The sequence below is a fragment of the Podarcis raffonei genome, chromosome 16 (assembly GCF_027172205.1).
Source record: "Podarcis raffonei isolate rPodRaf1 chromosome 16, rPodRaf1.pri, whole genome shotgun sequence".
NCBI classification, from domain to species: domain Eukaryota; kingdom Metazoa; phylum Chordata; class Lepidosauria; order Squamata; family Lacertidae; genus Podarcis; species Podarcis raffonei.
This window is the reverse complement of record NC_070617.1, coordinates 13,675,458-13,703,332: the sequence shown is the minus strand read 5'-3', so window position 1 is coordinate 13,703,332 and position 27,875 is coordinate 13,675,458. Positions and strand designations below refer to the sequence as shown.

General features: G+C 46.3%; 1 protein-coding gene and 2 long non-coding RNA genes across 6 annotated transcripts in view; 1 reads left to right on the top strand and 2 right to left on the bottom strand.

Moving 5' to 3' along the window:
- Positions 1-209: 209 nt before the first annotated feature.
- Positions 210-7,594, bottom strand: LOC128403375 (uncharacterized). Of its 2 annotated transcripts, XR_008327942.1 has the most exons (4): positions 6,854-7,594; positions 4,785-4,926; positions 510-553; positions 210-332 (listed from the first exon to the last, which is right to left on the bottom strand). It is a non-coding gene; the product is annotated as an uncharacterized LOC128403375 (long non-coding RNA). The 2 variants fall into 2 exon arrangements; XR_008327941.1 differs by lacking the exon at positions 510-553 and having other exon boundaries at positions 6,779-7,593.
- A 2,071-nt stretch (positions 7,595-9,665) lies between these two features.
- Positions 9,666-27,875, bottom strand: part of CAPN1 (calpain 1) — a 43,333-nt gene continuing 25,123 nt past the window's right edge. For all 3 annotated transcript variants that reach the window (XM_053368091.1, XM_053368090.1, XM_053368092.1), the window contains 15 exons: positions 26,728-26,813; positions 24,430-24,504; positions 24,165-24,325; positions 21,320-21,495; positions 21,208-21,219; positions 18,376-18,587; positions 15,930-15,969; positions 15,009-15,074; positions 14,399-14,456; positions 13,910-13,974; positions 12,942-13,010; positions 11,725-11,803; positions 10,917-11,033; positions 10,285-10,343; positions 9,666-9,769 (listed from right to left, as the gene is read on the bottom strand). In XM_053368091.1, the coding sequence (XP_053224066.1) occupies positions 9,743-9,769; positions 10,285-10,343; positions 10,917-11,033; positions 11,725-11,803; positions 12,942-13,010; positions 13,910-13,974; positions 14,399-14,456; positions 15,009-15,074; positions 15,930-15,969; positions 18,376-18,587; positions 21,208-21,219; positions 21,320-21,495; positions 24,165-24,325; positions 24,430-24,504; positions 26,728-26,813 (1,302 nt within the window). In that variant the 3' untranslated portion in view covers positions 9,666-9,742. The remainder of the gene's footprint in view (positions 9,770-10,284; positions 10,344-10,916; positions 11,034-11,724; positions 11,804-12,941; positions 13,011-13,909; positions 13,975-14,398; positions 14,457-15,008; positions 15,075-15,929; positions 15,970-18,375; positions 18,588-21,207; positions 21,220-21,319; positions 21,496-24,164; positions 24,326-24,429; positions 24,505-26,727; positions 26,814-27,875) is intronic.
- Positions 23,499-27,491, top strand: LOC128403376 (uncharacterized). Its single transcript, XR_008327943.1, has 2 exons — positions 23,499-23,886; positions 25,140-27,491. It is a non-coding gene; the product is annotated as an uncharacterized LOC128403376 (long non-coding RNA).

Sequence of the window (27,875 nt, the reverse complement as noted above, 5' to 3'; positions counted from 1 at the left end):
AAGACCTAGGCTTTGTGGTTTAACCCACAGCGCCACCCGCGTCCCTTACTGAGTGCCAAATTTGGAATACATTCAAACACTAAAACAGCGCCACAGCTCCACCTACAAGGTCTACAGTGATATGACACAAATTCACAAATACAACTGTTTATTTTAATAAGTCATTAACAACCGTAACATAACAAAAATGTAACATATAACACTTCATTCATAAGGCGTCAGGGAACATCAACATAAGCTCTGGAACATCAACATAAGCTCCAGAATCGCCCAAAACCCATAGTCATTCTTCCCTGGAGGAAAAGCTCCAGGAAGAACCATCAAGATTCTCCCTGTAATCATAAAATCACAATAGATAGATATCAGTAGGATGGACTGGATGGGCTGAGAAATATCCATAACAGTCACCTGCAAACCTTCCTCCCTTTGTCAACACCACTTAAGAACTTTGCATGTTAATAACTGTCATAACAACTGTACTTTACCAAATATTTCTCACAACTGCTCACCTGTAATCTCTGGAATCGCCCCTCCTCTGACATATTCCTCTGTGCTGTAAGAAAAGTATAAAACTCCATGCCTTCTTTTGTTCGGGGTTTGCCTTCCTTTGTACCACATTGGATGTTTGGGAGTGGTAACCCCTGTTGCAACTGTGCTCTATATCCTGGGAGACTTTCAGGGGCCAAGGGGGCATATTTTCTAGGAATTTTCCAAGAATATGTCCCCTTCTCACTGAAACTCTGCCAGAATATGCCCCCTTGCTCCCTGAAACTCTCCCACAATATGCCTCCTTGCTCTCTGAAATTCTCCCAGAATATGCCTCCTTCCCTCCCCTCTGAAACTCACCCAAAATATACCCCCTTCTCCCCTGAAACTCCCACAATATGCCCCCTTCCCCCCTGAAATGTTCCCAGAATATGTCCCCTTGCCCCCTGAAAGGGTCCCAGAATATGCCCCTTTCCCCCCTGAAACTCTCCCAGAATATGCCCCTTCCCCCCAAAACGTTCCCAGAATATGCCGCTTCTGGCGAATCAGAGCAGCACATGGAAACGCCGTTTACCTTCCCGCCAGAGTGGTACCTATTTATCTACTTGCACTTTGAGGTGCTTTCGAACTGCTAGGTTGGCAGAAGCAGGGACCGAGCAACGGGAGCTCACCCTGTCGCGGGGATTTGAACCGCCGACCATCTGATCGGCAAGTCCTAGGCTCTGTGGATTAACCCACAGCGCCACCCGCGTCCCTAATACATAAATGAAAAGAAGCTAATAATAAAAGTGCAACGAGGCTATTCTCTCACCAGAGGAGCCACAGGGGGCGGTGTTGTCTTCTGTGCTCGCAGCCAAACACTGACACCTGCAAAGGAGCACAAAGAGGGAAGGTGGAGGCAGCAGGAGAAAAAGGAGTAAAAGAAGTGATAGACTTGCCAAGGAAGGCAGGATCTAGAGCCAAAGGATGCTAGAAAAGAACAAAGTCCTTTCTTAACAATTGGGGTGGAGAGACAGGGTCAGTCCCTGGAACCTCCTTGGAGGAGAAACGCACATTCAGCCATTATTATTCTTTCGGCTCTCTTTTCTTTTCATATCTCCCCAATGTTGAAATCAATACTGTATGCTCTTGTGGGGCAGGAACCTGCCTCTCTCTGCCCATTCCATATTCTGCTAAACTCCCTTGGCTATAGCCGGCACTCTGTAAACCAGTAGTTCCAAGAAGATTATTAACAGGGGAGAACAAGGCAGCTTGTAATGTATAATGGGGTTGCCATACGTCATACATTGCCATACATTGATTGATACGTTCTGGGTTTCCTCAGACATGTCCAGGATCCCAGTGACAGAATTAGCGTCCATGGGGAATTTTGGGAAATCAGTAAAATGTCTGAGTTTTTTGAAACTTTTCCCAGAAAAGCTCAACAACTTTGTGTTCTGATTTTTACTTCTTGAAGTATGGCAACCCTAGATTATATACCTGCTGGGATGTTAGTGACAAAAAGGACCATGGGCTTCCTAGCCCTGCTGGCGGCACCAGTTTCTCAGCGCGCCCCAGAGGGAGTGTGGAAAGTTAAAACGATGGCTCCAAACTCCCCAACACTCCTGGACTGAGGGGCAAGATAATGGCACAGCAGTGGGGCCTTGTCGCAAGTGGGGACCCTAATAGCTGCCTAAGGATGCTATGTGGTACCAGGCTTGTGAGCTCATGGAGATGAAGGATCAGCAGAGAGAGATAAATGCAGGGAGAGATGGGCTAGCCCACGGGTGTCAAACACAAGGCCGCGGGCCGAATCTGGCCCGCCAGACCTTGTCATGTGGCTCGTGTAGCCGCCGCCAGCCGCCAGACTTCACCTTTTATTCTCGCTTTTTTTTTTTTTTTACACAAGAAAGCCGCCTCTTCAGCGCATGCACGGCAGCCTACAAGCCAGAGAACCGTCTGCCCTCTAGCGGCGCCGGCTGTTCTACACAGGAAACCTCCACTTTACATGCATTCAGGAAACCTCCACTTGTTTTTATATTGAGCGCATGCCATCCTGTGATGTAACTGAATGCAGTGACAATAATTTATGATAATAAAGAGTGGACACATAGTCCAACAGATACAACCGGCCCTTTGAGGGTGACCAAACTGCCGATGCGGCCCCCGATGAATTTGAGTTTGACACCCCTGGGCTAGCCCTTCCTCAAAAGCTAATTTTGGTGTGATGTAGCCAGCCAGATGGGTATGGTATAAATAATAACGTATTAGTAAAACTAAATTATTATGATACATACCATCATCCTAGTTCTCCGCCTGAACCTGCTTCTGTTTAACTGCCTTAACTGCTTTGGAATTCTCTGGTGACTCTAGGGACACTGGAACCCAGGCATTGTGACACAAATGGCTTCAAATCCCAGGCAACCAAACGGGGATCCTCCAGTTAGAGAGAAGGGGGCATATTCTGGGGAAGTTTCAGGGGGCAAGGAGGCATATTATGGGAGAGTTTAAGGAGGCATATTCCCGGGCGGGCTGAATGGAGAGGGAGCAGAGGAGTGGAGCAATTTCTTAAGGGGAATCAGGGGGGAGGGGATGTTTTCGGGGGAGACCAGCAGGGAGGAGGATATAGTCTGGTTTGAGGGAGAGGGGGACATATCTCAGGGCGGAGTCAAGGAGGAAGAAGGCAGCTTTTGGGGTGGGCTCAGAAGGGTGGTGGTGGACTTAAGCGGGAGAGAGATAATTTTCATTGAGGGATCAGGGGGCAGAGCCTGTCTTAGAGAGGGCTTAAATGTAAGGTGCACTCGTGTGTGGCAGGGGGGTACTTGAGAGGTTTGGAGGGTGGAGACTTGTGGGGTACGAATAATGGGTTTTTGCGGAGTAGGGAGGAATGTTTTTGGGATGTGGGGGGCAGGTACCCGAGAGGTGGGGAGGGCAGGTGGTATTGGGGTGGGATGGAGGGATGCTTTTGCTTTTGGGTGTGGGTATGAGCGAAGTGGGGAGAAAGAGGGTGCTGATAGGATCCTGCAATGCACTTCACTCCTTGGCGCGATTTCCTGTGTATAGCAGAAGGAACAAAGAAAAAACCCCACACCTTTTGAGTATTTCTGCGGCTAAAATCTCTGGAGCTAGAAGCACGTGTGGATCCTAACTTTGCCTCTGTTTGCATCCGGCTTCCCAAATCCACCCCTGACAATCTCCTGGAAATTTTATTTTTATTATCTATACCCTGCCCATCTGGTTGGGTTTCCCCAGCCTCCTTTATGCCTTGGCTGCTGGTAGGGCAGCAAGAGCAGCAGAACCTCCTGCTGCTTGTCAAGAGAGGATCCCCACTTCTTCAGACATCCCTCTCTGTGGCCTGCAGGTGCATCTCCCTCTATTTCCATGGAGTGGGAGCTCCAGAGCACCCACCAGCCCCAGTGATGCCCCCTAAGAGACCTTGGGATTGCTCTCATACCCACTGACACCCACAAATGGCTACCTTTGCTAGGACAGCCAGCCAGCTGGCTAGCCTGCCAAACTATGGTACCAAAGGAGAAAGAATGGCTACTTATAACAACCCCCATAATTGTTATCTTCTCAAAAGCTGAGCTGAACTGGTATGATACCTGTCCCTCCCCCGGATGCAAATGTGGGACGGTGACTGGGAAACACCGAAGTCAACATCTAAAATGTGAGGAGTAGGAAATGCTTTTGCAGCTCCCACTGATGCCCTCTCTTAAACTCCCTTGCTGGGATGTTAATGACAAAAAGGACCATGGGCTTGCTAGCCCTGCTGGTGGCACCAGTTTCTCAGCATGCCCCAGAGTGAGTGTGGAAAGTTAAAATGATAGCTAATGGCACAGCAGTGGGGCCTTGTCGCAAGTGGGGACCCTAGTAGCTGCCTAAGCATGCTATGTGCTACCAGGTTTGTGAGCTCATGGAGGTGAAGGATCAGAAGGGACCTGAGGAGAAGGATCAGCAGAGAGATAAAGGCAGGGAGAGATGGGCTAGCCCTTCCTCAAATGCTAATTCTGGGGTGATGTAGCCAGTCAGATGGGTGGGGTATAAAAAATAAATTATTCGTATTAATTATATTATTAGGATGCATACCATCATCCTAGTTCTCTGCCTCAGCTTCAACCTGCTTCTGTTTAACTGCTTTAACTGCTTTGGAATTCTCTGGCGTCTCCAGGGAAACTGGAACCCAGGCATTGTGACACAAATGGCTGCAAATCCCAGGAAACCAAACAGGGATCCTCCGGTTTGAGGGTCAAAGTAAACTCTGCCAGCAGTCTGTTTAACTTTGGCCCACAAGGCCATTTTTCCACAATCACACTCACCTGGTCCATGGGAGATGATGAATTGGGCAAGAGTTTTGGATCCATCTTGAGTTAGCTGCATAGACTCAGTATCTGGTCACTGTTTGCTTTCTCCAACTCCACCGATTCCCTCTCTGCGGGTGAACGTCCCTCTCCTGATAGGCTGGGGGAACCAGATGCTACATATTTTATTTTCTTGTATTTTTAATTTTTAATTTTCTATACCGCTTTATATTTTTAATAATTGAAATTGAATAATTGAACTGAAATACTTTATTGTCACTTGTACAACTTGCATACAGTGAGATTACATGAACACCCTCCACTCAACTCTCTTAGTCTTAATTCCCCTCGTTTACTGACGCACACCCACCAAACCCAAAAGTCAGTTGCCCTGTTGTTATCTTTTCATTCAGCAGCCTAATAGCCCACGGATCGAAGCTGTTCTTTACCCTGTTGGTGCGACTAATCATGCTTCTATATCTTCTGCCCAAGGGCAGGAGATCAAGAAAGTGCCGGCCAGGGTGTGAATCTTCCCTAAGAATTTTCCTCACTCTCCTGAGGCAACGTTCTTCCGCTATTTCATCCAGCGGAATCATGGGACAGCCCATAATAGCTTGTGCTGTATTCACCACCCTCTGTAGGCGCTTCCTATCAGTTGATGCCAAACCAGCATACCACACCGTGATGCAGTATGAAAGGACACTTTCTATTGTGGACCGGTAGACGGAGATCATCAAATGTTGATTGACATTGTTCTTCCACAATACTCTGAGGGGATGGAGTCTCTGTTGGGCTTTCTTAACCACCTGGGTTGTATTTATTTTCCAAGTAAGGTCTTCACTGAGATAAATTCCTAGGATTTAAAGGAAGAGACTCTCTCCACACAGCCCTCCCTGATGTAGAGCAGGGCTAGTTCTCTCTTCCTCCAAAAGTCTCAACACCATCTCCTTTGTCTTGCTGATATTAATGAAAATCTCTAAGTGGTTTACCGCATATTAAATAAATAAAACAATAAAGCAATAACCCATTGATGTTCCTCTGGCCTCATGAGGAGCCTCTTTCTAGGGCTGGTGAGTCTGGGCCCTGCCCCCTAGGCCAAATGGAAAGGGCCTTGCAGGGAGCGGCCTTCACGCCTCACAGCCGGGTGAAGGTTGTGGTTTTGAAGACAGGTGACCCCACCTAGGCCCAAAGTCAACCCCCCCAATAATCACCCCAGGCCTCAAAACTGTCCAAAATTCCTTTTGTCTTCTAAAAATCCACAGCTAAAGTTTTCCTCTATTTTCTCACAAGATGCATAGGCAAAATGTTACTTTTATCAGTACAAGAAGGCTTCAAAAGGCTAATGAATAGACTCTGTCAATGCCAAGAATACTCAGGCCTGAGAAACGAATCTTATCTCATTCTAGTTGTAACATCTTGGACATGCTGAACTGTACTCATTCCCCTTTCCTGGGAAGGGCGCCAAGAGTCCACGATAGTCCCAAGACAGCTTTCTGTTCATGCTCAGAGGAACTCATGGGGCAGGACTCCTGAGGGAGGAGAAAGGGGAGGGAACTGGAAGGGGAATATATACTCCGTGCACATGACTGTGAACCCGTGCATGTTTTTGTGAGTTATCACACTTGCTCCTTCTAGCAGTTCATGGATGGTAGAAATAAAGCTTTTCCTTGAGAAACTATTCCTTGAGTGTCTGTTGACTCCCATTTTCACTTTCCCGGGCGCAATATTTTTCCCACCTGAGGGCAAAGCCTCATAAGGCTACAGTTTAAGGTTTAAGGCCCACCCTATTCTTCCAACTGTAAATTGTTCTAACTTATTTCAAGGTTGTATTTTTATATTGTTGTAACCTCCCCTCGAACCGTGTGGTGAAGGAATGAAACTTAACAAAAAACAGCCCAAACCAATAGGGACTCAAGCATCTTGCTTTAATAATAGCACTTCTTTTTTCCTTTTTTTGGCAATAAAACAAGTCTGTTTCTACAATACAAAACAAAAAGATTAAACAGTAGTACCCAGTTGCATCATAGGAGTGTAAAATAATCCCTGATAACGGAATCTTCTGGCACAATTACAGAAGCAAACATCACCTCAGAAGTCTCCCATTTGGGCACCTCAAGGGAGACGTGAAACAGCCTTGGAGGGGAGCGAGGGGGCTTCTGCAGCACCTCAGGCGGCTTTCTGGGAGCAAGGGTGAAGTGGGTGGGGGAGACGGGTAAGGGGCATTCAGCTGCTGCAGCCTGGAGGTCCCAATTCACCCCAAACCGGCCTCTGGGTGAGGAGAATTCTGCCCCTCAGGCATTGGAATGCTCATAGAAGCTTCCAGAGACAGGAAACAGCCTGCCCAACTGTTGGCCAAACAGGATTGCCGATCATTTTGTGCCTGACCCTATTTGATTTCCAAGGGTCCGTTCCTTATCCAGATCGTACCTACGGGACCGCCTCTCCTGGTATGCCCCACGGAGAGCCTCAAGGTCCATAAATAGCAACACCCTAGAGGTCCCGGGCCCTAAGGAAGTTAGATTAGCCTCAACCAGAGCCGGGGCCTTCTCAACACTGGCTCCGGCCTGGTGGAATGCTCTGTCTCATGAGACCAGGGCCCTGTGAGATTTGATTTCTTTCCGCAGGGCCTGTAAGACAGAGTTGTTCCACCTGGCCTTTGGCTTAGAACCAGTTTGATTCCCTCCCCCTCTTTCTTTTTCCTTTCTCCTCCTGTGTAGAGGCTGCATCCTAATGTTTTAATGTATTTTAATCTTGTTTTTAAATTGTATTTTAATCAACTTGTTTTTATTATTGGTTGTTAGCCGCCCTGAGCCCGGTCTTGGCTGGGGAGGGCAGGGTATAAATAAAATTATTATTACTACTACTATTATTACTACTATTATTACTATTATTACTATTATTATTATTATTATTATTATTATTATTATTATTATTATCCCGGGGATGGCAGACCCGTAGCCCTCCAGGCATTGCAGAGTTATCAATTTCCCATTCGAGAAAGGCACCCTCTAGGCAGGACAACAGTCAGAGAGGAGCAAGGCTGGCGAGAGCAACGTCTCGAGATGTCAGTGATGTGAAGTTGTGGGTGCCAAAAGGCAGGCACCAGTGAGGGAAAGGGGGCCCCTCTGGCGAGTGGAAAATATGGGGCTGGAGAAAAGGGATGAAGTCCTTGCAGCCAGATACAGATTGGAAGATAGGAAACCACCCTATGGCGGAGCCAGACTATTGAACCATGTAGTTCTCTTTCCTCTCTCTACCTGGAGATGCTGAGGATTGAACTGCAGAACATGCCACTGAAAGGCAGTCTTCCCTTTAAAAATAAGATTTCAGTCCAAAGGCTGATATAAGCAGGGAGATCAGAAGCGGCTTTAAACCAAACCAGACATTTGGGTTAGCTAGCTCTGTATTGTCTACACTGACTGGCAGCTGCTCTCCAGGATTCCAGACTGTGTTCTCTCCTATGTCTACCTGGAGATGCCAGGGATTGAAAGTTCAGTCTTCCCCCATGTAGACACAGGCCTTTGCCCATCTGAAGAAGGAGCCCTGCAAAGTCCCCTGTCAGGTCTCAGTCCATACTTGCCAAACTTTGTATTTGCCAAATAAAAAAATAGAGGCCAAAACAGTTACAGAAGTGGGAATATTTCTTTGGCACTGATGCAAATATGTTTTAAAAACATAGGCATCTCACTGGCAAATAGTGAAATACCAGTGGGCAAATCTGAGGCCAAATGCACAATGCACATTTAAAGCACTCTTTATAATAAACTCCCCCCACCCCATTATCCTGGGAACTGTAGTTTGTTGAGAGTGCTGAGAGTACTACAGTTCCCAGAATTCCCTGGGAAGAGGGACTGATTGTAAAACTACTCTGGGAATGGTAGCTCTGTGAGGGGGAGAGGGGTCTCATAACAGCACCCTCGACAAACTACAGCTCCCAGGATTCTTTGGGGGAAGCCATGGCTGTTCAATGTGTTTCAAGAGTGCTTTAAACAAAATCCTAAATAAAATATATATTTTTTAAAAAATCCTAAATAAAATATTAAAAAAAAAGAGTGCTTTAAACGTATAGTGCAAATACGTCCTGAGTGTAAGAAATATGGCAAATGAGTTGAAGGAAGTGTGGCCAATGGAGGGCTGAGATTTCCCAGCTATGTTGCAGAGTGGGCATCAACCAGACAGCTATAGAAGCAAACTGGGAGGATTGAGCAGACATCCAGCAATAGAGACAAAGAAGGCAAGACATCCCTTTTTTAAAATTAAGGCATCAGGTGCCCCCACCCCCGCCGTGTGCCTCAAGATGTTTGCCCACTATTTCAAAACAATGCTTCTGTGGGGCAGCTCTCTGGCTGCCCCCCTTATCCTGCACATACATCTTAAGACAAAAAAACCAAAAACTTGAGAGGAGGCCAACATCAGGACAAAGCCCTAAAAACTAACCAAAGCCAACAGCCACTGAAAAACTGGCTATCAAGAGGCAAGAGTTTTCCCAGAATGCACTGTCCACTCAGGGCTTTTCCACAGAGCCACCATTGCTGCTCATGTTGGTGCTGTGATAAGCCCCCATTTTAAAGACAAGGAGCCTGAGGTCAAGTCAGGAAGGCCTCTTTTGTGCCAAGCTGTGCGGCAAGAATCTCGCTATGGATCGTTATTCAAAGCAAGAAGCAGCTTTGGAGGCAGTGCAGGATCTGAACAGCTTCCGAGGTCACAGGTGATGACCAGGCACGGCGGCAGGGAGCCAAGAGAGTCCACCTTGGCACGTGAGGCAAATGTGAAGTGCTGCGTGTGTATATGTGTGTGTGTGTGTGTGTGTGTGTGTTTAAGCACGGGTCTGTTCCTTTATTTGAGGTGGAAGCAGTGAAAAAGCAAGAAGCGACCACATTGTGATGCAAGGCACTTGCAGGTAAAAACAACGAAAGCACAAAAGATGTCCGAGGAGAAGGGCCAGACAGCCGTGCAGGGATGGTGCTGTTTCTTCTTCAGGCAAACATGGTTAGTTGTATCCACTGCAGTGCAGGAGAGAGAGAGATAAAAAGAGGAATAGCGGAGAAATTCAGTTCAGTTCACCGTCAAAAGCAAATCTACCTAATTCACGCTTTCTGAAACAACACATAAACTGAAACATAGACCCAACCTTCAAAATCTGCACCTCTCCAAATTTTGCAATAATGCATACAAAATGCATACATAGGCTGTAATACAATGCACAATCACATTGGGGAACACTGCATGTAAGTAAATGTGTATATTAGGATAAATTATCGCAAAAATACTGGTGGGTGTTCAGGAGGATTAAAAACATAGTAATTCAGAAACCCCCAATGTCATAATCGTTCCTCATAGGAAAATGCGTTCAATAATTTTTGTTGCCATTCACTGCACCTTTTCCAGATTTACAATACCCTTTTTGAAGTTCCAGGACCAGAACGGCACACAGTATCCCGAGTGTGATCTCACCAGACATTTGTATCACAGCATTATGACACTGGGAGTTTATTTTCAACGATCAGAGAGGCATTACCTTAACCAAGTCAAAGGTGACGATTCCATCCTTGTCTGAGTCCAGTGCTTGGAAAAACCCTGAAGAGAGAGATTGTGGGGTGAGTGGCAGAGTTGAGGGTGGGAATTAAATCAAGATATTTCACTGCAGGACTTCTCTGGGTGGGAAACAAACCCAGATCAACCCTGTTGACTCCAGGGACAGGCTCCAAAGAGCTGTGCCAGGAGGGTGGCATGCCCAAAGATGCACCAGGCTGCTGGCCTGCTTCCTCCTTACCCATTTCAAGCTGCTTTGGAAATAATTTAAGAGCAGCATGGGGAACATATTGCAACTGCATGGAAATTTAAAATGTTGCTGGTGGTTTGCAAAGCCTTTAGGCACGCCTAAAGAAACCCTCTAGCCCTGGAGTTAGAGCACTGGGGCATGCAAAGCCAACACCTTTCTAAACTCCAAGGCCAACACTGCAGTCCTCTGCTACTCCTTTGCCTCCTTTGACTTCTAGGAGAACCCCAAAGAGGGAAGAAGTGGTGCAGACAATACAGCCTCCACCAGTCCTCAATAGCTATGGGGCTCCATAGTCTCCATAGGCAGACTAAAACAACCTGGTCACACATCGAAATATGAAACAGCCACCCTACGAAAAGGGCACTCACGGAACATGGTTTCAAGTCGCACTAAGCAGCAGACAAAATTGTCAAAGTCGATGGCCAGATCAGGTTCAGCGTAGCGGGTGATGATTAGCTCATACAGTTTCTTGTTCAGCTTGAAGCCTGGGTGAGAGAAAGAAAGAGCAAATACATTTCATTCAGAAGCTGGGTGGCTTTCTTAAAAACACAACAGAGTCTCCCACTTTTGAGGTAAGCCAAGGGACTGTGAGCAATTCAGACAGCTGTGTGCTTTGAAATCCAGCAGTTTAGATTAGACCTTAGTGGGGAACCTGTGGTCCTCCAGACTTTGCAGGATTCCAACTCCCATCACCACTAAACTATGGCCATACCAGCTGGGGCTGATGGGAGCTGAGAGTTGAAGAACATCTGGAGGGCATCCGATTTCCCAGTCCTGAGACACTTGTAATACAAAACTTATATGGCAGCTGTATCTCCACTATCCCACTTGGCTGGGTGCTGAGCAGGAAAGACAAGAGTCACAAGTGTCTTTCTCACAGGACCTGAACTGCCCATTTGTCTAATTCATTCATGCACAGCTTCCAGTTACAATTAATGAGGAAAGGGCAAAGGAACTGGATATGTTAAAGAAGACAAGAAGGGTCCTGTTAGATCAGGCCAAAGGCTCATCTTAGTCCAACATCCTGTTCCCACAGTGGCCAACCACCCAGGATTCCTGACTATTAGCTGAGTTTCTTGATTCTGATTGATGTCTTGGTTTTAATTCCACCTTGAGGACTAGTTCAGTTGAGAGGCTGCCTAGAAAACTGAATGCAATTAAAAAGGGGCAGATCACCTGCAGCCTCCAGAGCCATCCGCATCTCGTAGGCACTCATGCTCCCCGACTTGTCCAAATCGAACTTCCTAAAGACTGCCTTAAAAGATAACGAAGAGAAAAGGAGATAAAATGCCCCCCAAAGGTGTCAACAGTGAACCCAGCGGCTGAGCCCCAAGAATCAAAGGTGTCCAGAGGAAAAAATAAATTACAGTGGTGCCTCGCAAGACGAAAAGAATCCGTTCCGCGATTCTCTTCGTCTAGTGGTTTTTTCATCTTGCGAAGCAAGCCCATTGACAGCTTAGCGGATTAGCGCTACAGCGGTCTAGCGGCTTTTCGCGATCAGCTGTTAAGCGGCTTATCAGCGGAACAGCTGATAAGCGGCTTAGCGGCTTAGGAAAAGGGGGGGGAAAGCGGGAAAAAACCCGCGGGGACTCGCAAGATTTTTTCGTCTTGCGAAGCAACCCCATAGGGAAATTCATTTTGCGAAGTGCCTCCAAAACGGAAAACCCTTTCGTCTAGCGGGTTTTCCATCTTGCGAGGCGTTCGTCTTGCGGGGCACCACTGTATGAGTTCCAAGGCTCCAGTAGGAACCCATCAATTCATAGTCTAACCACTAGAGGGAGATCCAGAAAGGATCACTAAACTCTCCAGACAAGTCCCATCTAGAGGGAAGAGATTTCAGAACCAGATTCAAAATTCCTTAACATGCTCAAATTATGATACTGGACATCAACATTCACATTTCAGAATCAAATGGATGTCAAATTACAAAGTTGGATTGTTTTGGCTCTCTCATTTTCAGCCCACTCCTTAGATATGTTCCAATTTTTTGAACAGTCCATATCTGCAAAATATTGTTTGCATATCAGAAAACAATTAAGCAGAATTCCCCAGCTTTTCCCTGCAAATAACAAAAATAATTATAATTCCATTTAGTTATCCTGGTTTGCGGGGGGTGGGGAATCATGTAACCAAGAGAATATTTGTGAAATATTTGGACAGGTGAGTTTTGTGCACCAAGTTTTAAACCATGGGGAATCTGTGGACCTCTATCTGTTGTTGGACTATAGCTCCCATCATTCTTGACCACTGTCTATGCAGTCTGAGACTGATGGGAGCTGGACTCCACAGTATCTGGGTGGGCAGAGGTCCCCACCACTTACCCACCCCACTGTAGTCATGTTTGTGTGGGGTTTTTTTACCCATAAGTGGCTTTGATGACACTGTGAGCTTACCAAATAGCTCCTGATTTTGGTCCAAAGGATGTTGAACTCCACCAATCCAAGTTTCCCATTTCCATCTCTCTGATCAAGGAAGCGGATGTTAAGGAGACACTGCTGTCAAAATGCCACCTTCACCTCCTTCCACCATCACCTCCCCTTCCCCTCCAATGCCATACTCCCAAAAAATTAGTTTGTTGAGCGCTTGCAGGCATATAGCTTAGGCAGAGGTTAAACTACGTCCAGCCTTCACATAGCATTCATTCTGATTTGTTAGTGATAATTTATCTTTTTTGTAAATCACTTTGAAGTTTTTTTCTTCTACAAACAAGCTGTATATAAATTTTGCGCAATAAGTATTATATACAGAAAGGTAGCTGTGTTGGTCTGCCATAGTCAAAACAAAAAATTTTTTTCCTTCCAGTAGCACCTTAAAGACCAGCTAAGTTAGTTCTTGGTATGAGCTTTCGTGTGCATGCACACTTCTTCAGATACACTTGAAATAAAAAGTTGCCAGATCCCTCTATATAGTGAGAAGGTGGGGAGGGGTATTACTCAGAAGGGTGGTGGGAATGGGTGATTGGCAGATAATCCCACTCCCACCACCCTTCTGAGTAATACCCCTCCCCACCTTCTCACTATATAGAGGGATCTGGCAACTTCTGTTTCAAGTGTATCTGAAGAAGTGTGCATGCACACGAAAGCTCATACCAAGAACTAACTTAGTTGGTCTTTAAGGTGCTACTGGAAGGAAAAATTTTTTTTGTTTTAAGTATTATATAAACATCTTTAAATAATTTTTAAAGACTGTTTTGTTTTGGTTTTATAAAAGTGGATTTATTGCATTAGGGCAAAAGAGCATCATAATCTACTTTAATTAAGCGCAAACCTAAATTAATGGCACGTGCTCCTCTCCTGCAAAATACTGAGAGCCTGGAGCCGCCTTAAAATACGCAGACCCCGACACCAAAAAGGAAGGATACATCCATGAGGTTCACCATACTCCGACAAGACTCCAAACTGAACCCTTTCGTCCGAAGGTCTTTATCTGCAGTGAAAAGCAAAGAAGGGACAATTAGAGCTTTTCCTTTTACACCCCATGAATGCACGCAGCAAAAAGATGACAGAAATCGTTCAAAGGGACCCTCAACAGCAGCACAAGGAAGCCACAAACCCTGGAACTATATGACAGGTTTGTTACAAGTCCAAGGTCAGGAAGATGGTGGGTTGCTGGTGTCCGAACATTTTAAATGGTGAAAACTGGCAACACTTTTGTTGCCAAAGGGCCCTGGCAACACAAAGTTTTGCCAAATTAGTTTTATTCTCTGTTGCATACAACACTCAGCATTTGTTGTACGCACATGGACACATTCCCTGACTTTCTGTACGACAAATGTTTTGCTATTTTAATTTCTTTTTTAAAAAAGAAGAAGAAGAAGGTGATGAGGGAACAAGTTAGGCTCAGTGCTTACGTTTCCCTATGATTCTGTTGAGGATAGTCTGCAGTTCACGAACACTGATTTCCATATCCTGCAAGGAAGGGCGGAAAAGAAGAGGGAAAAAAGATTCAATGTTATTTTAAGCCACTCTTAAAAGAGGCGATTCCTGGAGAGGCCTGAAGTCAAGCCCTTTGCTCAGAACCTGCTCAGAACTGGAACCTGTTTCCCCATCACAGCTCCAGGCACCTTTGCATATGCAAACTAAGCGCTCTGCTGCTCAGCTAGGACAAAGGTGGGGAACTTAATGTTCCTTAACCCCCCCTCCACCAACCACTGGCCGACTTTGACAGGTGGGTGAAGTGAGCACCAGGCATCAGCTGTTCAGCAGGGCCTGCCAATCCTCCATTTGGCAAGAAGCCACCTTTCACCTGCTCCACACCTGCACAGCTTGGTCAAAATAGTAAGGAAACACTTTACCAGGCTGGAGAACTGCACTGCAAAATTCTGAGAAGGGCTGATTTCAAAGGCTGCCTGAAATTTGGTTCACGTATTGTTTTGGATGGTGCACGTTGGGAAAGTTCCCCTTTAAATGGGGAATGGATCTAATTTACCCCCCCCACACACACACATTTGACACACTTACCGCCCCCGCCAGCTGCTTAAAGAGTTGCTTGAAGCTAGCATCAATCTCGCTTTCTGAAAGCACTTTCTGGGGAAGGGAGAGACAGAGGAACGGTCAGACAGGCAGGTTAGGGTTAGAAAGTCTAAAGATGCAAAGTTCTTTGGGATCGGAAGCATGGAAAAGTGACAGGCTGCTCTTTTTATTTTTTTAAAAAAAGACCACTCACAAAAAGCTTCACTGTCACTTCAAGAATTATCTTGGCTACCCCTCTGAAATCTGTAGCTGAAGGCCATATGCGATGAGTCCATTCTAAGGGCTGCATGCATTGGCCAGTATCTGTGGGGAGATTTCCACCACCACCTTGTAAAAAATGGAAAACTGCTGGACAAATTCCTGTGCCCCAGCACTAGCTGAGAACATAAGATGAGCCTTGCTGGCTCTGGCCAAAAGGGGACAATCTGGTCCAGCATCCACTTCTCACAGTGGCCAAACAGATGTCCATGGGAAGCTCTGAGTGCAACCACAACTCTCCCCACTCGTGACTTCCACCAATGGGCGCATACTGAATTCAGAGAGAAAGATGTGCCAGTGACAGAAGAGAGGATTCTTCTTGAATGTAAAAAAAACTGGTGGCAGTCGTTACATAACTCCTTTCCACCAGTGGTTCCCCAACTTTTTCTTTTCTCCAAGGACTGCTTGAAAATTGCTGAGGATCTCGGAGGACCTTTTAGCTATTTTTCTACCTCTTGGAGCAATGGTGCTAGGTGCTGCATGGTTTTTAACTGAATTTTTGCAGACATGCTGTGGATCACTTGAATGAAGCTGGTAGACCGTCAGAGGTCCAGAGACCAGCTTGGGAAGTCCTGCTCTGGAATACAAGCAGGAATTTCCTCTAAGTCGCCCTTCGAAAGGGGTCCGTATTTGTCACTGGAGGATTCCTACCTCATCTGGGAGGTTTGCCTGGATTTCATCGTCCATTTCCCTGCAGAAAGGCAATAAAAATAAAAATGAGAACTCGGGGGAAACATAAAGGGGCTCAAGGCAATTATCCAGACACTAGTAAACATAGCAGAACAAGCATTATGAAACTGGGGTGGTGAGAAGCACTCTGAAGTCAAGTGAGAGGCAGGGGAGAGTTAAAGTCAAGGGTTTACATCTGGTTTTGTTTCCAAAGTCTGGCTCGTGTGTTGCGACAGCAGCAGAATTCCAACGAAACTGGAAGCTGCCAATGTTAACTTATTTGCCCATAACGGAAATCAAACCACTGAAAACGACTGATGTTTGCTGCTGCTGTTGCTTTCAGTCTGCAAATGATAACGAACTAATGTTGTCCACCGCAAACCACCACCATTTGCACTGTGATTTCTTTGCACTGAAAGGAATGGGATGGAATAAAGTAATGACAACGCAAGTTATGTAAGCTACATAATCTCGCCACAATGGACAGCAAAGAATGACGATGTCATAATTTTTGGCACAAGATGAACTGCTGCAGAACAGCAATATCGCCGTTGTGTCAAACACAGGGCGGAATGGAAAGCAATGCATTTTACATCCCTACCTCTGACTCGGAGGACTCCGTCTTGGGAGCCCCAGTCCATCTGTCTCCCCTGCTCTATGAGAGTAAAAAAGCTTCTGAGAGGGGGTGGGCCCCTTTAAGAGAAGTGGTGCTCTTCAGCAAAAGGCAAAGTTTACAGCTCCTACCTAAGGCTCAGCCTAAGGCTGGTTGTTGCTGAAGCAGCTTCAATGCTCCACTCTCTGAGCCCTGGGCAAGGTCTGGGCTAGGATGAGGTCAGCAGCTGTATCCCAACAGGCAGCGCCAATCCCAGTTGGAAAGAGGCAAAAGCTCAGAAGGTCCTAAGTCCAGCTCCCCACACCTGTCTGGTTAAGAAGGGATTAGGTGGCAGGGAAATGGGGGGGGGGGGCGAACCTGAGACCCTGGAAAGCCAGAGAAGACCATGCTAGTTGGAAGGGGCGTTCTATGACAACAAGCATTCAATCCTGATCTGCATGAAAGGTCCTCCAGGTCTTCCCATTAGTTTTTCTTTCATCCCATTCAGTTCAGGCAACTCTCCATTTACGCGGAGGTTACATTCTGAGGTGCCGCGTGTTAAAAGTGAAATTGCATAAATTGGGAACACCATGGAAAAGCCTGCAAACACCCCCCAAATCTCTGGAAACCATCAAAAAACCATTTAAAAAACAAAAACCCACCGAACCCCACCACAGTTGCTCCCTCCAAACCTCCTTGCTTGAACTCCAACTCTTCACAGGCCTCAAAGCTTGGTGCTAAGGCTCCTGGGATTGCCAGATACTATTTACACGTGTTTTTATGCTCTTTTAGGCATGCTTTTGCCCCTTTTTGTGCTACTTCAGCGTTTGTGGCAATGCGCACAATCACACGCAGGGCTGGATTTAGGTTTGATGAGGCCCTAAGCTACTGAAGGTAATGGGGCCCTTTTTGTTGTCAACAACAAATTGTCACTGTTTTCTGTGTTGAATATATGCTATATGGTAATTTATGGACCTAATGGGTATCTAAAACCATTGCACAAAACAAAATATGTATTTTATCAAAGTAATTGTTGAACTGAAATACAATTAATTTTGGGGGGGGGGCAAGACAGTGGGGCCCTAAGCTATAGCTTGTTTAGCTTATACGTAAATCCGGCACTGATCACACATGGCTCAAATGCACGTAAATGTGGAGTTGCCTGTCACTTTCCCAACTACAATAAATCCACTTAAAAAGAAGAACTGGATTTGTTGTGCCAGGGAAACCAGAGCGTTCTCACCATCTTTTATGCCTGACACCAAACCCTAACTATTGGATTCTTTTGCCCCATCTTTTTGTCCCTGCCAAACAGCTGTGTTATGCTTATGATAATATTTTATTCTCTTGTTAATTATGCTGTTTTAAATGTGCAATTTATATTTGACTTCACTTAGCAATGTGGTGTTTTTAAAAAATGTTTAAGTTTTTTTGTTAACTTTGTGTTAAATATGTATTCTGTAGCTGACCTCCTTTGTGATGTTTTATTTTGAAGTCTTTAAGATAATATTTTAGTTTTCTGTTAATTATGTAGCTTTGACTGTATACTCTACATTTGACTTTCTTCAGACTGTTTTATTGATATTTTATTGATGTTTCAATATTCCGTAAACCGCTTTGAGATTTTTCTTATAAATATAAAGAGGTATAGAAATGAAATATATTATTATCATCATCATCATCATCACTCAAACCTAAATGTTAATTTCAGTGGGTCTGAGTAGTTGGACAGTGCTGCAAGAGGACACTGTACAGCACTCTGAAACCCATTTCAATCAGTTGAACGATTGCCCACCCTCTGCCAAAGGAATGACAAATATCACCAGCAGCACATACACTGTCCCGGCTTTGTTCTCTGCGAAGAACCGGAGCACGAAGTCCCCTTCCTTGTTGGGCTCAAAGGTGGAAGGCACCACGATATACTCCCCCGGCGGCAGCTTGAAGCGGGTGCTGACCTCGCGCAGGTTGATGAACTGCTCAGATCGCGCCCGCGAGGAGTTCGACAGGAAGAAGTCGCGCTTCAGGTGTACGGAGGTCTGCCCCCTGAACTGCCAGAGAGGAGAAGGCACGAGTTGAGCAAGTGCTTCACCTGTCGAACCTTCCTCTTGGAATAGGGAACGGCCGTGGCCAGGGCCGGATTTAGGTTTGATGAGGCCCTAAGCTACTGAAGGTAATGGGGCCCTTTATATATCCAGCTGTCCTTTGTCAACAACAAATTGTCGCTGTTAGAAATGAGCAAACCAGTGATATTTCAGAGAGGAGGCTAGCAGGTGGGGCCCATTTCTTCATCACAGGAGCCTACACAACACAAAACACTGTTGCGGTGTTATTTTATGTGTGTTTTATCTTATATTTTGGAAATGTACACCCAGTTTTTTCCCCTTTAATTATTTTTGGCGCCCCCAAGAGAGTGGGGCCCTAAGCTATAGCTTGCTTAGCTTACCGTATTTTTCGCACCATAGGACGCACTTTTTCCCTCCTAAAAAGCAAGGGAAAATGTGTGTGCGTCCTATGGAGCGAATGCAGGCTTTCGCTGAAGCCTGGAAAGTGAGAGGGGTCGGTGCGCACCGACCCCTCTCGCTCGCCAGGCTTCAGGAAGCTATCCGCTAGCCGTGGGAGACCCAGCTCTCCCACGGCTAGCGGAGCGCTGCATTAATCCCGAAGCTTGGGGCGTGCGGAGCTCAGCACGCCCCAAGCTTCTGGGTGCCGGCAAGGTCTCCGCTAGCCGTCTAGACCTTGCCGGCACCCAGAAGCTTGGGGCGCGCTGAGCTCCGCAGCCCCAAGCTTCGGGATTAGCGCTCCGCTAGCCGTGTCTAGGCTGCGGATAGCAGCCAGCTTCCCGGAGCGTCGGGCGCCCTGAAAGCAGAGCGCCCGGCGCTTCGGGAACACATCCGCAGCGTGGGGACCCTTGCAGGAGTTCCCCGCAGGGCTCCCCACGCTGCGGATAGCAGCCTGCTTCCCGGAGCGTCGGGCGCCCTGAAAGCAGAGCGCCCGGCGCTTCGGGAACCCATCCACAGCCTAGGCAACCCTGCGGGAGATCCCGCAGGGATGTCTAGGCTGCGGATAGCAGCCTGCCGCCCAGCGCGAGGGGCGCCCTGAAGCAGAGCGCCCCTCGCGCCAGGCAGAGATCCGCAGGGTGGGGAGCCCTGCAGGAGTTCCCCGCAGGGCTCGCCACGCTGCGGATAGCAGCCTGCCGCCCGGCGCGAGGGGCACCCTGAAGCAGAGCGCCCCTCGCGCCAGGCAGACATCAGCCAGCCCCACAAGCTCGGGGGACAGCAGGGAGGCGCAGCGCCACTATCCCGCTGTTCCTCAACCTGGTTCGGTTTCCCTGACCTGCTTTTGGGGGGGAAATAAAGGGAAATTTTTTTTCCTTTATTTCCCCCCCAAAAAACTAGGTGCGCCCTATGGTCCGGTGCGTCCAATCGTGCGAAAAATACGGTATATGTAAATCCGGCACTGGATAGCTCAGTGGAAAAGCTCCTGCCTTGCAGGTAGAAAGGTCCCAGGTTCAAACCACTGCAGCTCTGGTAGACAGCAGCTTTCTACATCCCTGTTTAAATTGGCCCTTTCTTTAAATCAAGAGGACTGGAATCTTGTCTTTCTTTTTAGAGGAAGGACTGCAGCTCAGCAGCCAGAGCACCTGCCTCTCATACCGAAGGTCCCAATTTCAACCCTCAGCAGCTCCTGATAAGCTTGTCTGAAAACCCAGAGAGCAGCTGCCAGTCAGTGTAGACAATGCTTAGCTAGAGGGATCAGCGATCTAACATACTAGAAGTCCTCTAAGGTAAAGGTAAAGGGACCCCTGACCATTAGTTCCAGTCGTGGCTGACTCTGGGGTTGTGGTGCTTATCTCGCTTTATTGGCCGAGGGAGCCGGCGTACAGCTTCTGGGTCATGTGGCCAGCATGACTAAGCCGCTTCTGGCGAACCAGAGCAGCGCACGGAAACGCCGTTTACCTTCCCGCCGCAACGGTACCTATTTATCTACTTGCACTTTGACATGCTTTCGAACTGCTAGGTGGGCAGGAGCAGGGACCGAGCAACAAGAGCTCACCCCGTCACGGGGATTCGAATCACCAACCTTCTGATCGGCAAGTCCTAGGCTCTGTGGTTTAACCCACAGCACCACCCGCGTCCCTAGAAGTCCTCTATATCCACTTAAATTATCCCTTTATTCAGAAATAATGAGGACTGGAATCTTTCTTCCAAGCACTTGCCTTGACTGCAAAGGGCGCCTGCTTCATTCCCTGCCATTTCCAGATAGGGTGGGAAAGACTCCTGGCCTGAAACCCTGGACAGCCGCTGCCGGTCAGTGTAGACAACATTGAGCTAGATGGACTCAGTTGGCCTGACTTGGGATAAAGCAATTTGCTACACCCCTACTTATTATGTTCCTTATGTTGAGGACTAGAATCTTAGGTTTCCCCCCCCCCCTTTTTAGCAGAAGGTCTGCAGCAAAGCAGTGGAGTGCAAGCTTTGCATGCAGAAGGCCTGAGGTTCAGTCCCTGGCAACTACAGGCAGCAGTGGGAAAGACTGGGACCCTGGAGAACCATTGGCAGACAATACAGACCCCTGTGGCTTGGCTCCTGGTCCTATGTTCTTACAGGACAGGAGATGCTCTTGCAGGGGCTTCCCACACTTACAGGAGTTGCTGTTTGGCATACATACCTCAGGAGGCACCTGCAGGGGACAAAAGGAAGAGGGGCAGTGAATTCCGAAAGAAGGCAGAGGAAGGGCTCCACACCCTGAGGGGCAGCTCTCCCAAGCCCTCGGGCAGTACCTCGTAGACAGCAAAGCCAATGGTCTCCATGTCCTTGCCAAACCGCCTCTCCCGGCGCCGGTGTTTCTGCATCAGAGACAGGAGGAAACTGCAACCCGGCTCCCTCCTGTCCTCGTCGTCATCGTGGTCCACCTCTTCCAAGCGGATTTTGAACTGGGGGTTAATCCAGAAGGTTGCTGAAGGAGAAAGAAAGAGGAGACTGTGGGGTGCAAAAGTTTTGGGGAGATGGAAGTCAACAAATGCATATTCTTGAGAGTTAGTAAGTTTAGGGGCAAACGGACACAGAGCTGTACTGCTAGATAGGCAGACTCAGAGCATAGCAATGTAAATGGTAGAGAGAGTTCTGTGTGATGTCATTTCCTGTTTCCAGTAGCAGGAAGAAACGAGAAATATAAGCCCATCTCCTTCCTGTCATTCTTTCTTTCTTTCTCCAGCCTGCAATGAATGCACATATGGCTGTTCCTGCTCCAGCTCAGGCTCATATCTGAAGCTGGTTGAGCTGTAAAATGCAAGTATTTTACCTGCATAGGGTTTTTTAATAACAATTCTTATTAATTTTTCAGTGTATACATCTCAAAATGAACGTTTTACATAATACCATGTGTCAGCGCTGCCCAAGGTCCCAGCTCACACAAGACCAACGCTGCTTCTTGCTCAAGTTTAAAAGTCTTTATTGAAGTTCAGTCTCATTTCCAGATGCGCAGCGCGCAACGCTACATCTATCCATCAGACCGTAGAAGTCCCATCTGAATCTCCTCCCCCCTGACACCAGCTTAAGATTCTAGCCTTACTCCACCTCTTCCTCTGTTCCTTCTTTCTCTGGGTCCTTCTGCTAGTCGGAGTCTCAGCCCTCCGAGATTCCTCTGACGCTGATTCTCCCGACTCCTCCCCCCCCCCCTTTCGGGCTTTAGGACCTGGCTCCCAATCCGGGTTTTCTGCTGTCCCGCGCTCCTCCACATTTGAACTTGGCGCGCGCGCGCGCAGCCTCCCACTTTCCTTCTGACCGTTACACTTGTGTCACTGCTCCCCCTTTCGGGGAGGCTAGCTGGACCTGGCCTTCCCTCCGTCTCCCCACTCCCCGATGGAGGAGAAGCTGGTCCTGACTCACGTGACTCTTCCCCCCCACTGTGCTCTGGTGAGGGAACTGGCCCTACTCCTCCGCTACTCCTTTGGGACTCCCCTCTGGTTCCTTGTTTATGGATCGTCCCCTCTGGGATTCGCCTCGCCCTTACCATAGGCGCCCCCTCCTGGGAATCTTCAGATTTGCTGGAGAAGCTCATGGAATCTCTCGGTCCACTGTCATATTCCCCTACGCTCCCCTCTGATTCCTCTCCTCCGCTCTCTATTTGCTCTCTCCCCTGCTCTTCTGCTCCTGAGCCTCTGACATCATGTAACAATTGACTTCCCTCCTTCCCTTTTCGAGGTTCATTTTACTTATCTATCATTCCTGCATATTTTATTATAGTCAATCTAATCGTTTCTCCATTTTACATCCTTTAAATATTTACCGTATTATTGAATTTATCTAAATGCTGCCAGCATTTTCAATTGTAAACAATTATTTTCTAAATATTCAGCAAAAAGATTCCACTCCTTTTTGAATAAAGATTCTTCTTGCTCTCTTATTCTATAAGTTAAACCTGCTGCTTCTGCAAATTCTATCATCTTAAGTTGCCAATCTTCCTTACTAGGGATCTTGCTCACTTTCCATCTATGGGCTAGCAAAATTCGAGCCGCAGTGGTTGCGTACATAAATATTTTTTTCTGACAACTGGGAACTTCAGACTAAAGTATTCCTAACTAAAAGGCCTGAGGGTTTTTTGGGAATGTTGTTTTAAACATTTTTTTTTTACTCATTGCAGATCATTTCCCAATAGCCTTTAACCTTTTTACGTGTCCACCACATGTGAAAAAATGATCCTTCCATTTCTCTGCATTTCCAACACAGATCTGATCCAACTTGGTACATCTTGACCAACTTACTTGGGGTTAAATACTAACTATGCATCATTTTTATATACCGTATTTTTCCGTGTATAACACGCCCCCGTGTATAAGATGACCCCTATGTTTTGGGACTCCAAATTAAGGAAATGGGGGGAAATTGCCCAGAATTATTGAGCATTCTTTGGGGGGGGGATGCACAGACTTGTTGAACTTTGGGGGTGGGGATTGCCAACAATTGTTCACCTGTGTCTTATACAAAGAAAAGTATGGTAATTTTCTTTCAAAGTATAACATGTGATAAATTTCTAATCATTCTTCGGGAGTTTCTCCCAGAGGTTTAGGTCTATGTTATGCCCTATATCCATTGCTCAGTGTGTCATTGAAGTTTTGACTAACTCGTCTTTCATTTCCCATTCTAATAATAAGTTATACATTTTTGACAATAATTTATCCTTGTTCCACAATAATTCTCTTTCAAACTGTGAGCTTCAATCCGGAAACCCATTTTTAAAATCTAATTTAAACATATCATATATTTGATGATACTGTAATCAATTCTTACTTCTTCCATTGCATAGTTCTACTGCTGCCTTTGCCGTGAACCAATCCAAGACTATTGAGTAAGTAAACACTATTTTTAAGCTTACTCTACAAGTTGTTGCCTGGTTCTCTGTTATGCGGGCTAACAAAGGGGAAGCCAGCTTATTTAATAAGCTGGAATTGCTTAAAAGAGAAGGCTTTGCAGACTAATTTTCAAAGCTTCTGTTTTCACTGCAAAGGATGGGATTTTAAAACTCTTTTTACCCCCCCCCCAGGAGACCAGAGGGGCAAATTGTAATTCTCTCCTACCTACTAAAACCCATCCCACACGACTCACGTCATGTGTTACGTGAGTTACCTGGGTAGTTCCTGCAGCCGCCAGCTGTGCTCCCCCGCCGCCAGGTCCCGTCGTAGAGCGTTGTGTTCCACTTCCGGAACTTGCGTGACTTCAGCGCGTCTGGCGTGAGGTTGCAAATCTCAAGGCGGGAGAATTCCCGGAGGAAGTCTTGGAAGGACATCCTAGGAGAAGACAGGTTGCAAATTCAGATCATGCGCTCCCTCGTTGGTGATGTGTGTGCGTCTTTAGAAATGCGATTCCTAAGACAAATGAAAAGGGTGCCTACCAGAATTCTCCATCTTCCATTTTAATTCTCAGCTGCTGCCCTATAGATGGATCCACAGCGTTCCATTCCCCAGAGCTGTAAAGAAAAAGAGAGGAAAATGTTACAGAGAGAGATTCCAAAAGAAGTAGAATATGCAGCTTCTTCTCTTTTCCCCCTTTTATAATTTTTATTAAATTTTGTTTTATATTTTAGAATATTCATTTAAACAACCTTAAAATATCAGTGACTTCCCTTCTTCCCTTTCCATGGTTCATTTTGCATAACATGAATCCCTGCATATTTTATATGAACTAAACCATTCAATATTCCATTATTACATCCATCAAAACTTATTTACACTGTTGAATTTATCTTAATGCTGCCCATGTTTTCAAATATACACAATCCCCCCAATATATTCAACAAACATTTCCCAATCTTCTTTAAATGTTCTCTTATTCTATATGTTAGGTCCACAAGCTGTGCATATTCCATCAGTTTAGGTTGCCATTCTTCTTTAGTTTGGACTTCACTCGTTTTCCATTTTGGGGCTAATGAAACACAGGCTGCAGATGTCGTATACATAAATAACCTTTTTTGACACCTGGGAATTTCCATCTGAATTATCCCCAACAGAAAAGGAATCTTGTTTTTTTGGCAAAAGTACTTTTAAACATTCTTTTCCCAATTCATTATGAATTATTTCCCAATACTCTTTTACTCTTTTACAGGTCCACAACATATGATAGAACATACCCTCAGTCTCATTGCATCTCTAAAGAAAATGCAGAGTCTTCTCAACCAGCCCATAAGAGCGCTGCTGGGACTGTTGAAAGGCCTGCCTAATCAAGTGGCAAGCCAGAGGGCTACTGGAAGCCCACAAGGAAGACTTGAATGCCACAGCTCACTTTCACTCTCCAGCAACTGATTTCCAGAGGAATACTTCCTCTGATGGCCCTCACAATTATAGCCAGTGACAACCTTATCCTCCAAAAATTTGCCTAATCCTGTGTCAACAGCTTCTTTATTTCTGTCCTGAATCTCCCATGACTCAATTTCAATGGAAGGTCTAAAAATGTCTTGCTATCTGGACAGAATAAGTAATAATAATGAAAGTTTCAGGCAGCAGAAGACTGGCTGGGTCTCTTATTGAAATCAATGGAAAGTTTAAACAATATGCACTTTAATGGGTTGCCTGTAAAATGGGCAGATTTCAGGTTTTCTGAAATCTGAGACAGCCAGTTATTTGCAAGGGTAAGAGAACGTCTAAAATGTTCACCTTGCTTTGTGGATGAAAAACACAAGATTTACAGGCTGTAGAAGAGAAGCTGGATCTCCTACTGAATTCAGTGGGAGGAAACCCAGTGAATGAAATTGAAATGAATGGGGGGCAATCAAACAAATGGGAGTTTTTGAAACAAGAACTTTTCTTTTTCTTGGATATCTCTGACATGGGATGGGTAAGCTGCCTTCGTCTACTCTATAGCGTGTTGACTGATAAAACTTGCAAAGCTACATGGAGCCATTTATTCTGCAGGCACCACTTCAAAAACACTAGATTGTATTTGATCTTCTGTGATGAACCAACTATTGTGAAGCAACTGCTCGTGCAAATATTAAGAGCTGGAGTGTCTCTCAAAGCCCAGGGGTGAGGAGTCTTGGCCCTCCAGATGTTGCTCTGATCAGTCCTAGCAGGCATGGCCAACAGCCAAGGATGATGGGAGTTCAGCAACATCTGCTGTAGCCCTAGTAACCCTCATAGATTTGTCACCAAAAAATTCACTCTGGTTTCCAAACACAATATGCACGCTGGTTCCCTTTGCCACTTTGCTTGGCAAACTCGCTTCCTGCACACACCAACTTTGGGGCACAGGGGTTCTTCTTTTTCAAGCGCCTAAACCTTGCGTCTCCTTCATTTCTGCCTGTGATGGTTAGAATGCTGGACTTCAGAGTCCTGGATTCAAATCCTGATCCAGCTACAAAGCTTACTAGATGACCCTGGGCTGGTTCCTGTCTCTCAACCTAACCTTACTTTGCAGAGTTGTCCTGATGCGACGCCGGGAAGATCGTGCGTGCCACCCTGAGCTCTTTGCAGTGGGATTAAAACGGTATATAGAGAAGACAGGTTTTCTGTCCCCACAGCTCTATGGCCCAGGAGGAGGGGAAATGGAACCCAGATATTCTCATCCCCATGAAAACAACGGAAGCTCGTTGACAGAAGGAGGGAACTTGCTATGGCTGCCCTGGCGACTTTCTCCCCCTTTCACCAGCTCTTTCTGAAGCATGCATAGAAAAACTCCTCCAGGGTTTCCTTCTTACTTGTCACTCCAAGCTCCAGTCCACTCCACCTCCCCCCACGGGTTTCGCATCCGTATCAGGTTAACCCTCTGCCCTCGGTAGTTGATCTGTGGGAGCAGAGAGATAATGAGAGATGGCCGTTAAGAGATTGTCACAGAGGAAGGAAAGAACAAGGCTGCACTTGACCTGACCACATTATTGACCCTGCCCTGTTTTCAAATAGTCTGAATAGCTTCCCAGTGGCAATGAGTTCCAGATGGCTTCTGTGGGAAAATGACAATGTCCCTGTGACTCTGGACAAATAGAAAAAATAGAGCATGTGCTTCTCCAGTGCCTATATTATAGGGACATTCATATTAGCCTCATCTCTCCACTACTCCATAAGTACCCAGGGCGCACAGAACAATTCTATACCTCCCTGCTGCTTTCAAGATCCCAACCCTGCTACAACATACGACGTTGCCAGGTTCTGCATAGCAGCATTCAAAATTCGTCGGATGATGACCTGTGCCACAAACTAGATTTAATGAACACCCATATCAGAGCGCTCTGTAAATGGATAGCCATAGCCCTTTATATACTAACCTTTTATGCTCTTCCACGTTCGTTTAATGCTCCAGTCCTAACCCTTCTTTTAGCCTCTTTTAGATTCTTGTAGGCTTTTATATATACCTTCTGTTTTAATAATTTTAGCTTTCCAAAACATTTTACAGATTTTAAATGATTGTTCCCCACCCTACTTATGCTGGTCTATAACTGTAATAAAGATCTGATTGATTGATTGATTGATTGATTGATTGATTGACTTTTTGTTGTTGTTGTTGGGATTCTTTTCTGGCAACCTCTCTATTATTAAACCTTCTTACATAGATGATCCTCAGTTCTTTTATCTGTTTCCCCTCTGCAGGAATAGAGTTCCTCTTTATGTCAGAAATGGGGAATTTCAGGCCTAGGGCCTCTCTGTCTGGCCTTGTTTCACACCCAGGTGGGTACAGGCCCTTGGACTCTGAGAATGCCTCTTGCTTCCCTGCAAGAGGGTTGAAAGGGGTGTGTTAGGGCCTGTGCAGAAACCAGCCTACCTGTACAAAGGTAAAATCTGCCATTGTTGCCCCACCCACTTTTGCCTCAGGCATGTGGCCCTCAGAAAGTTGCCAAGAAGGCAATGCGGC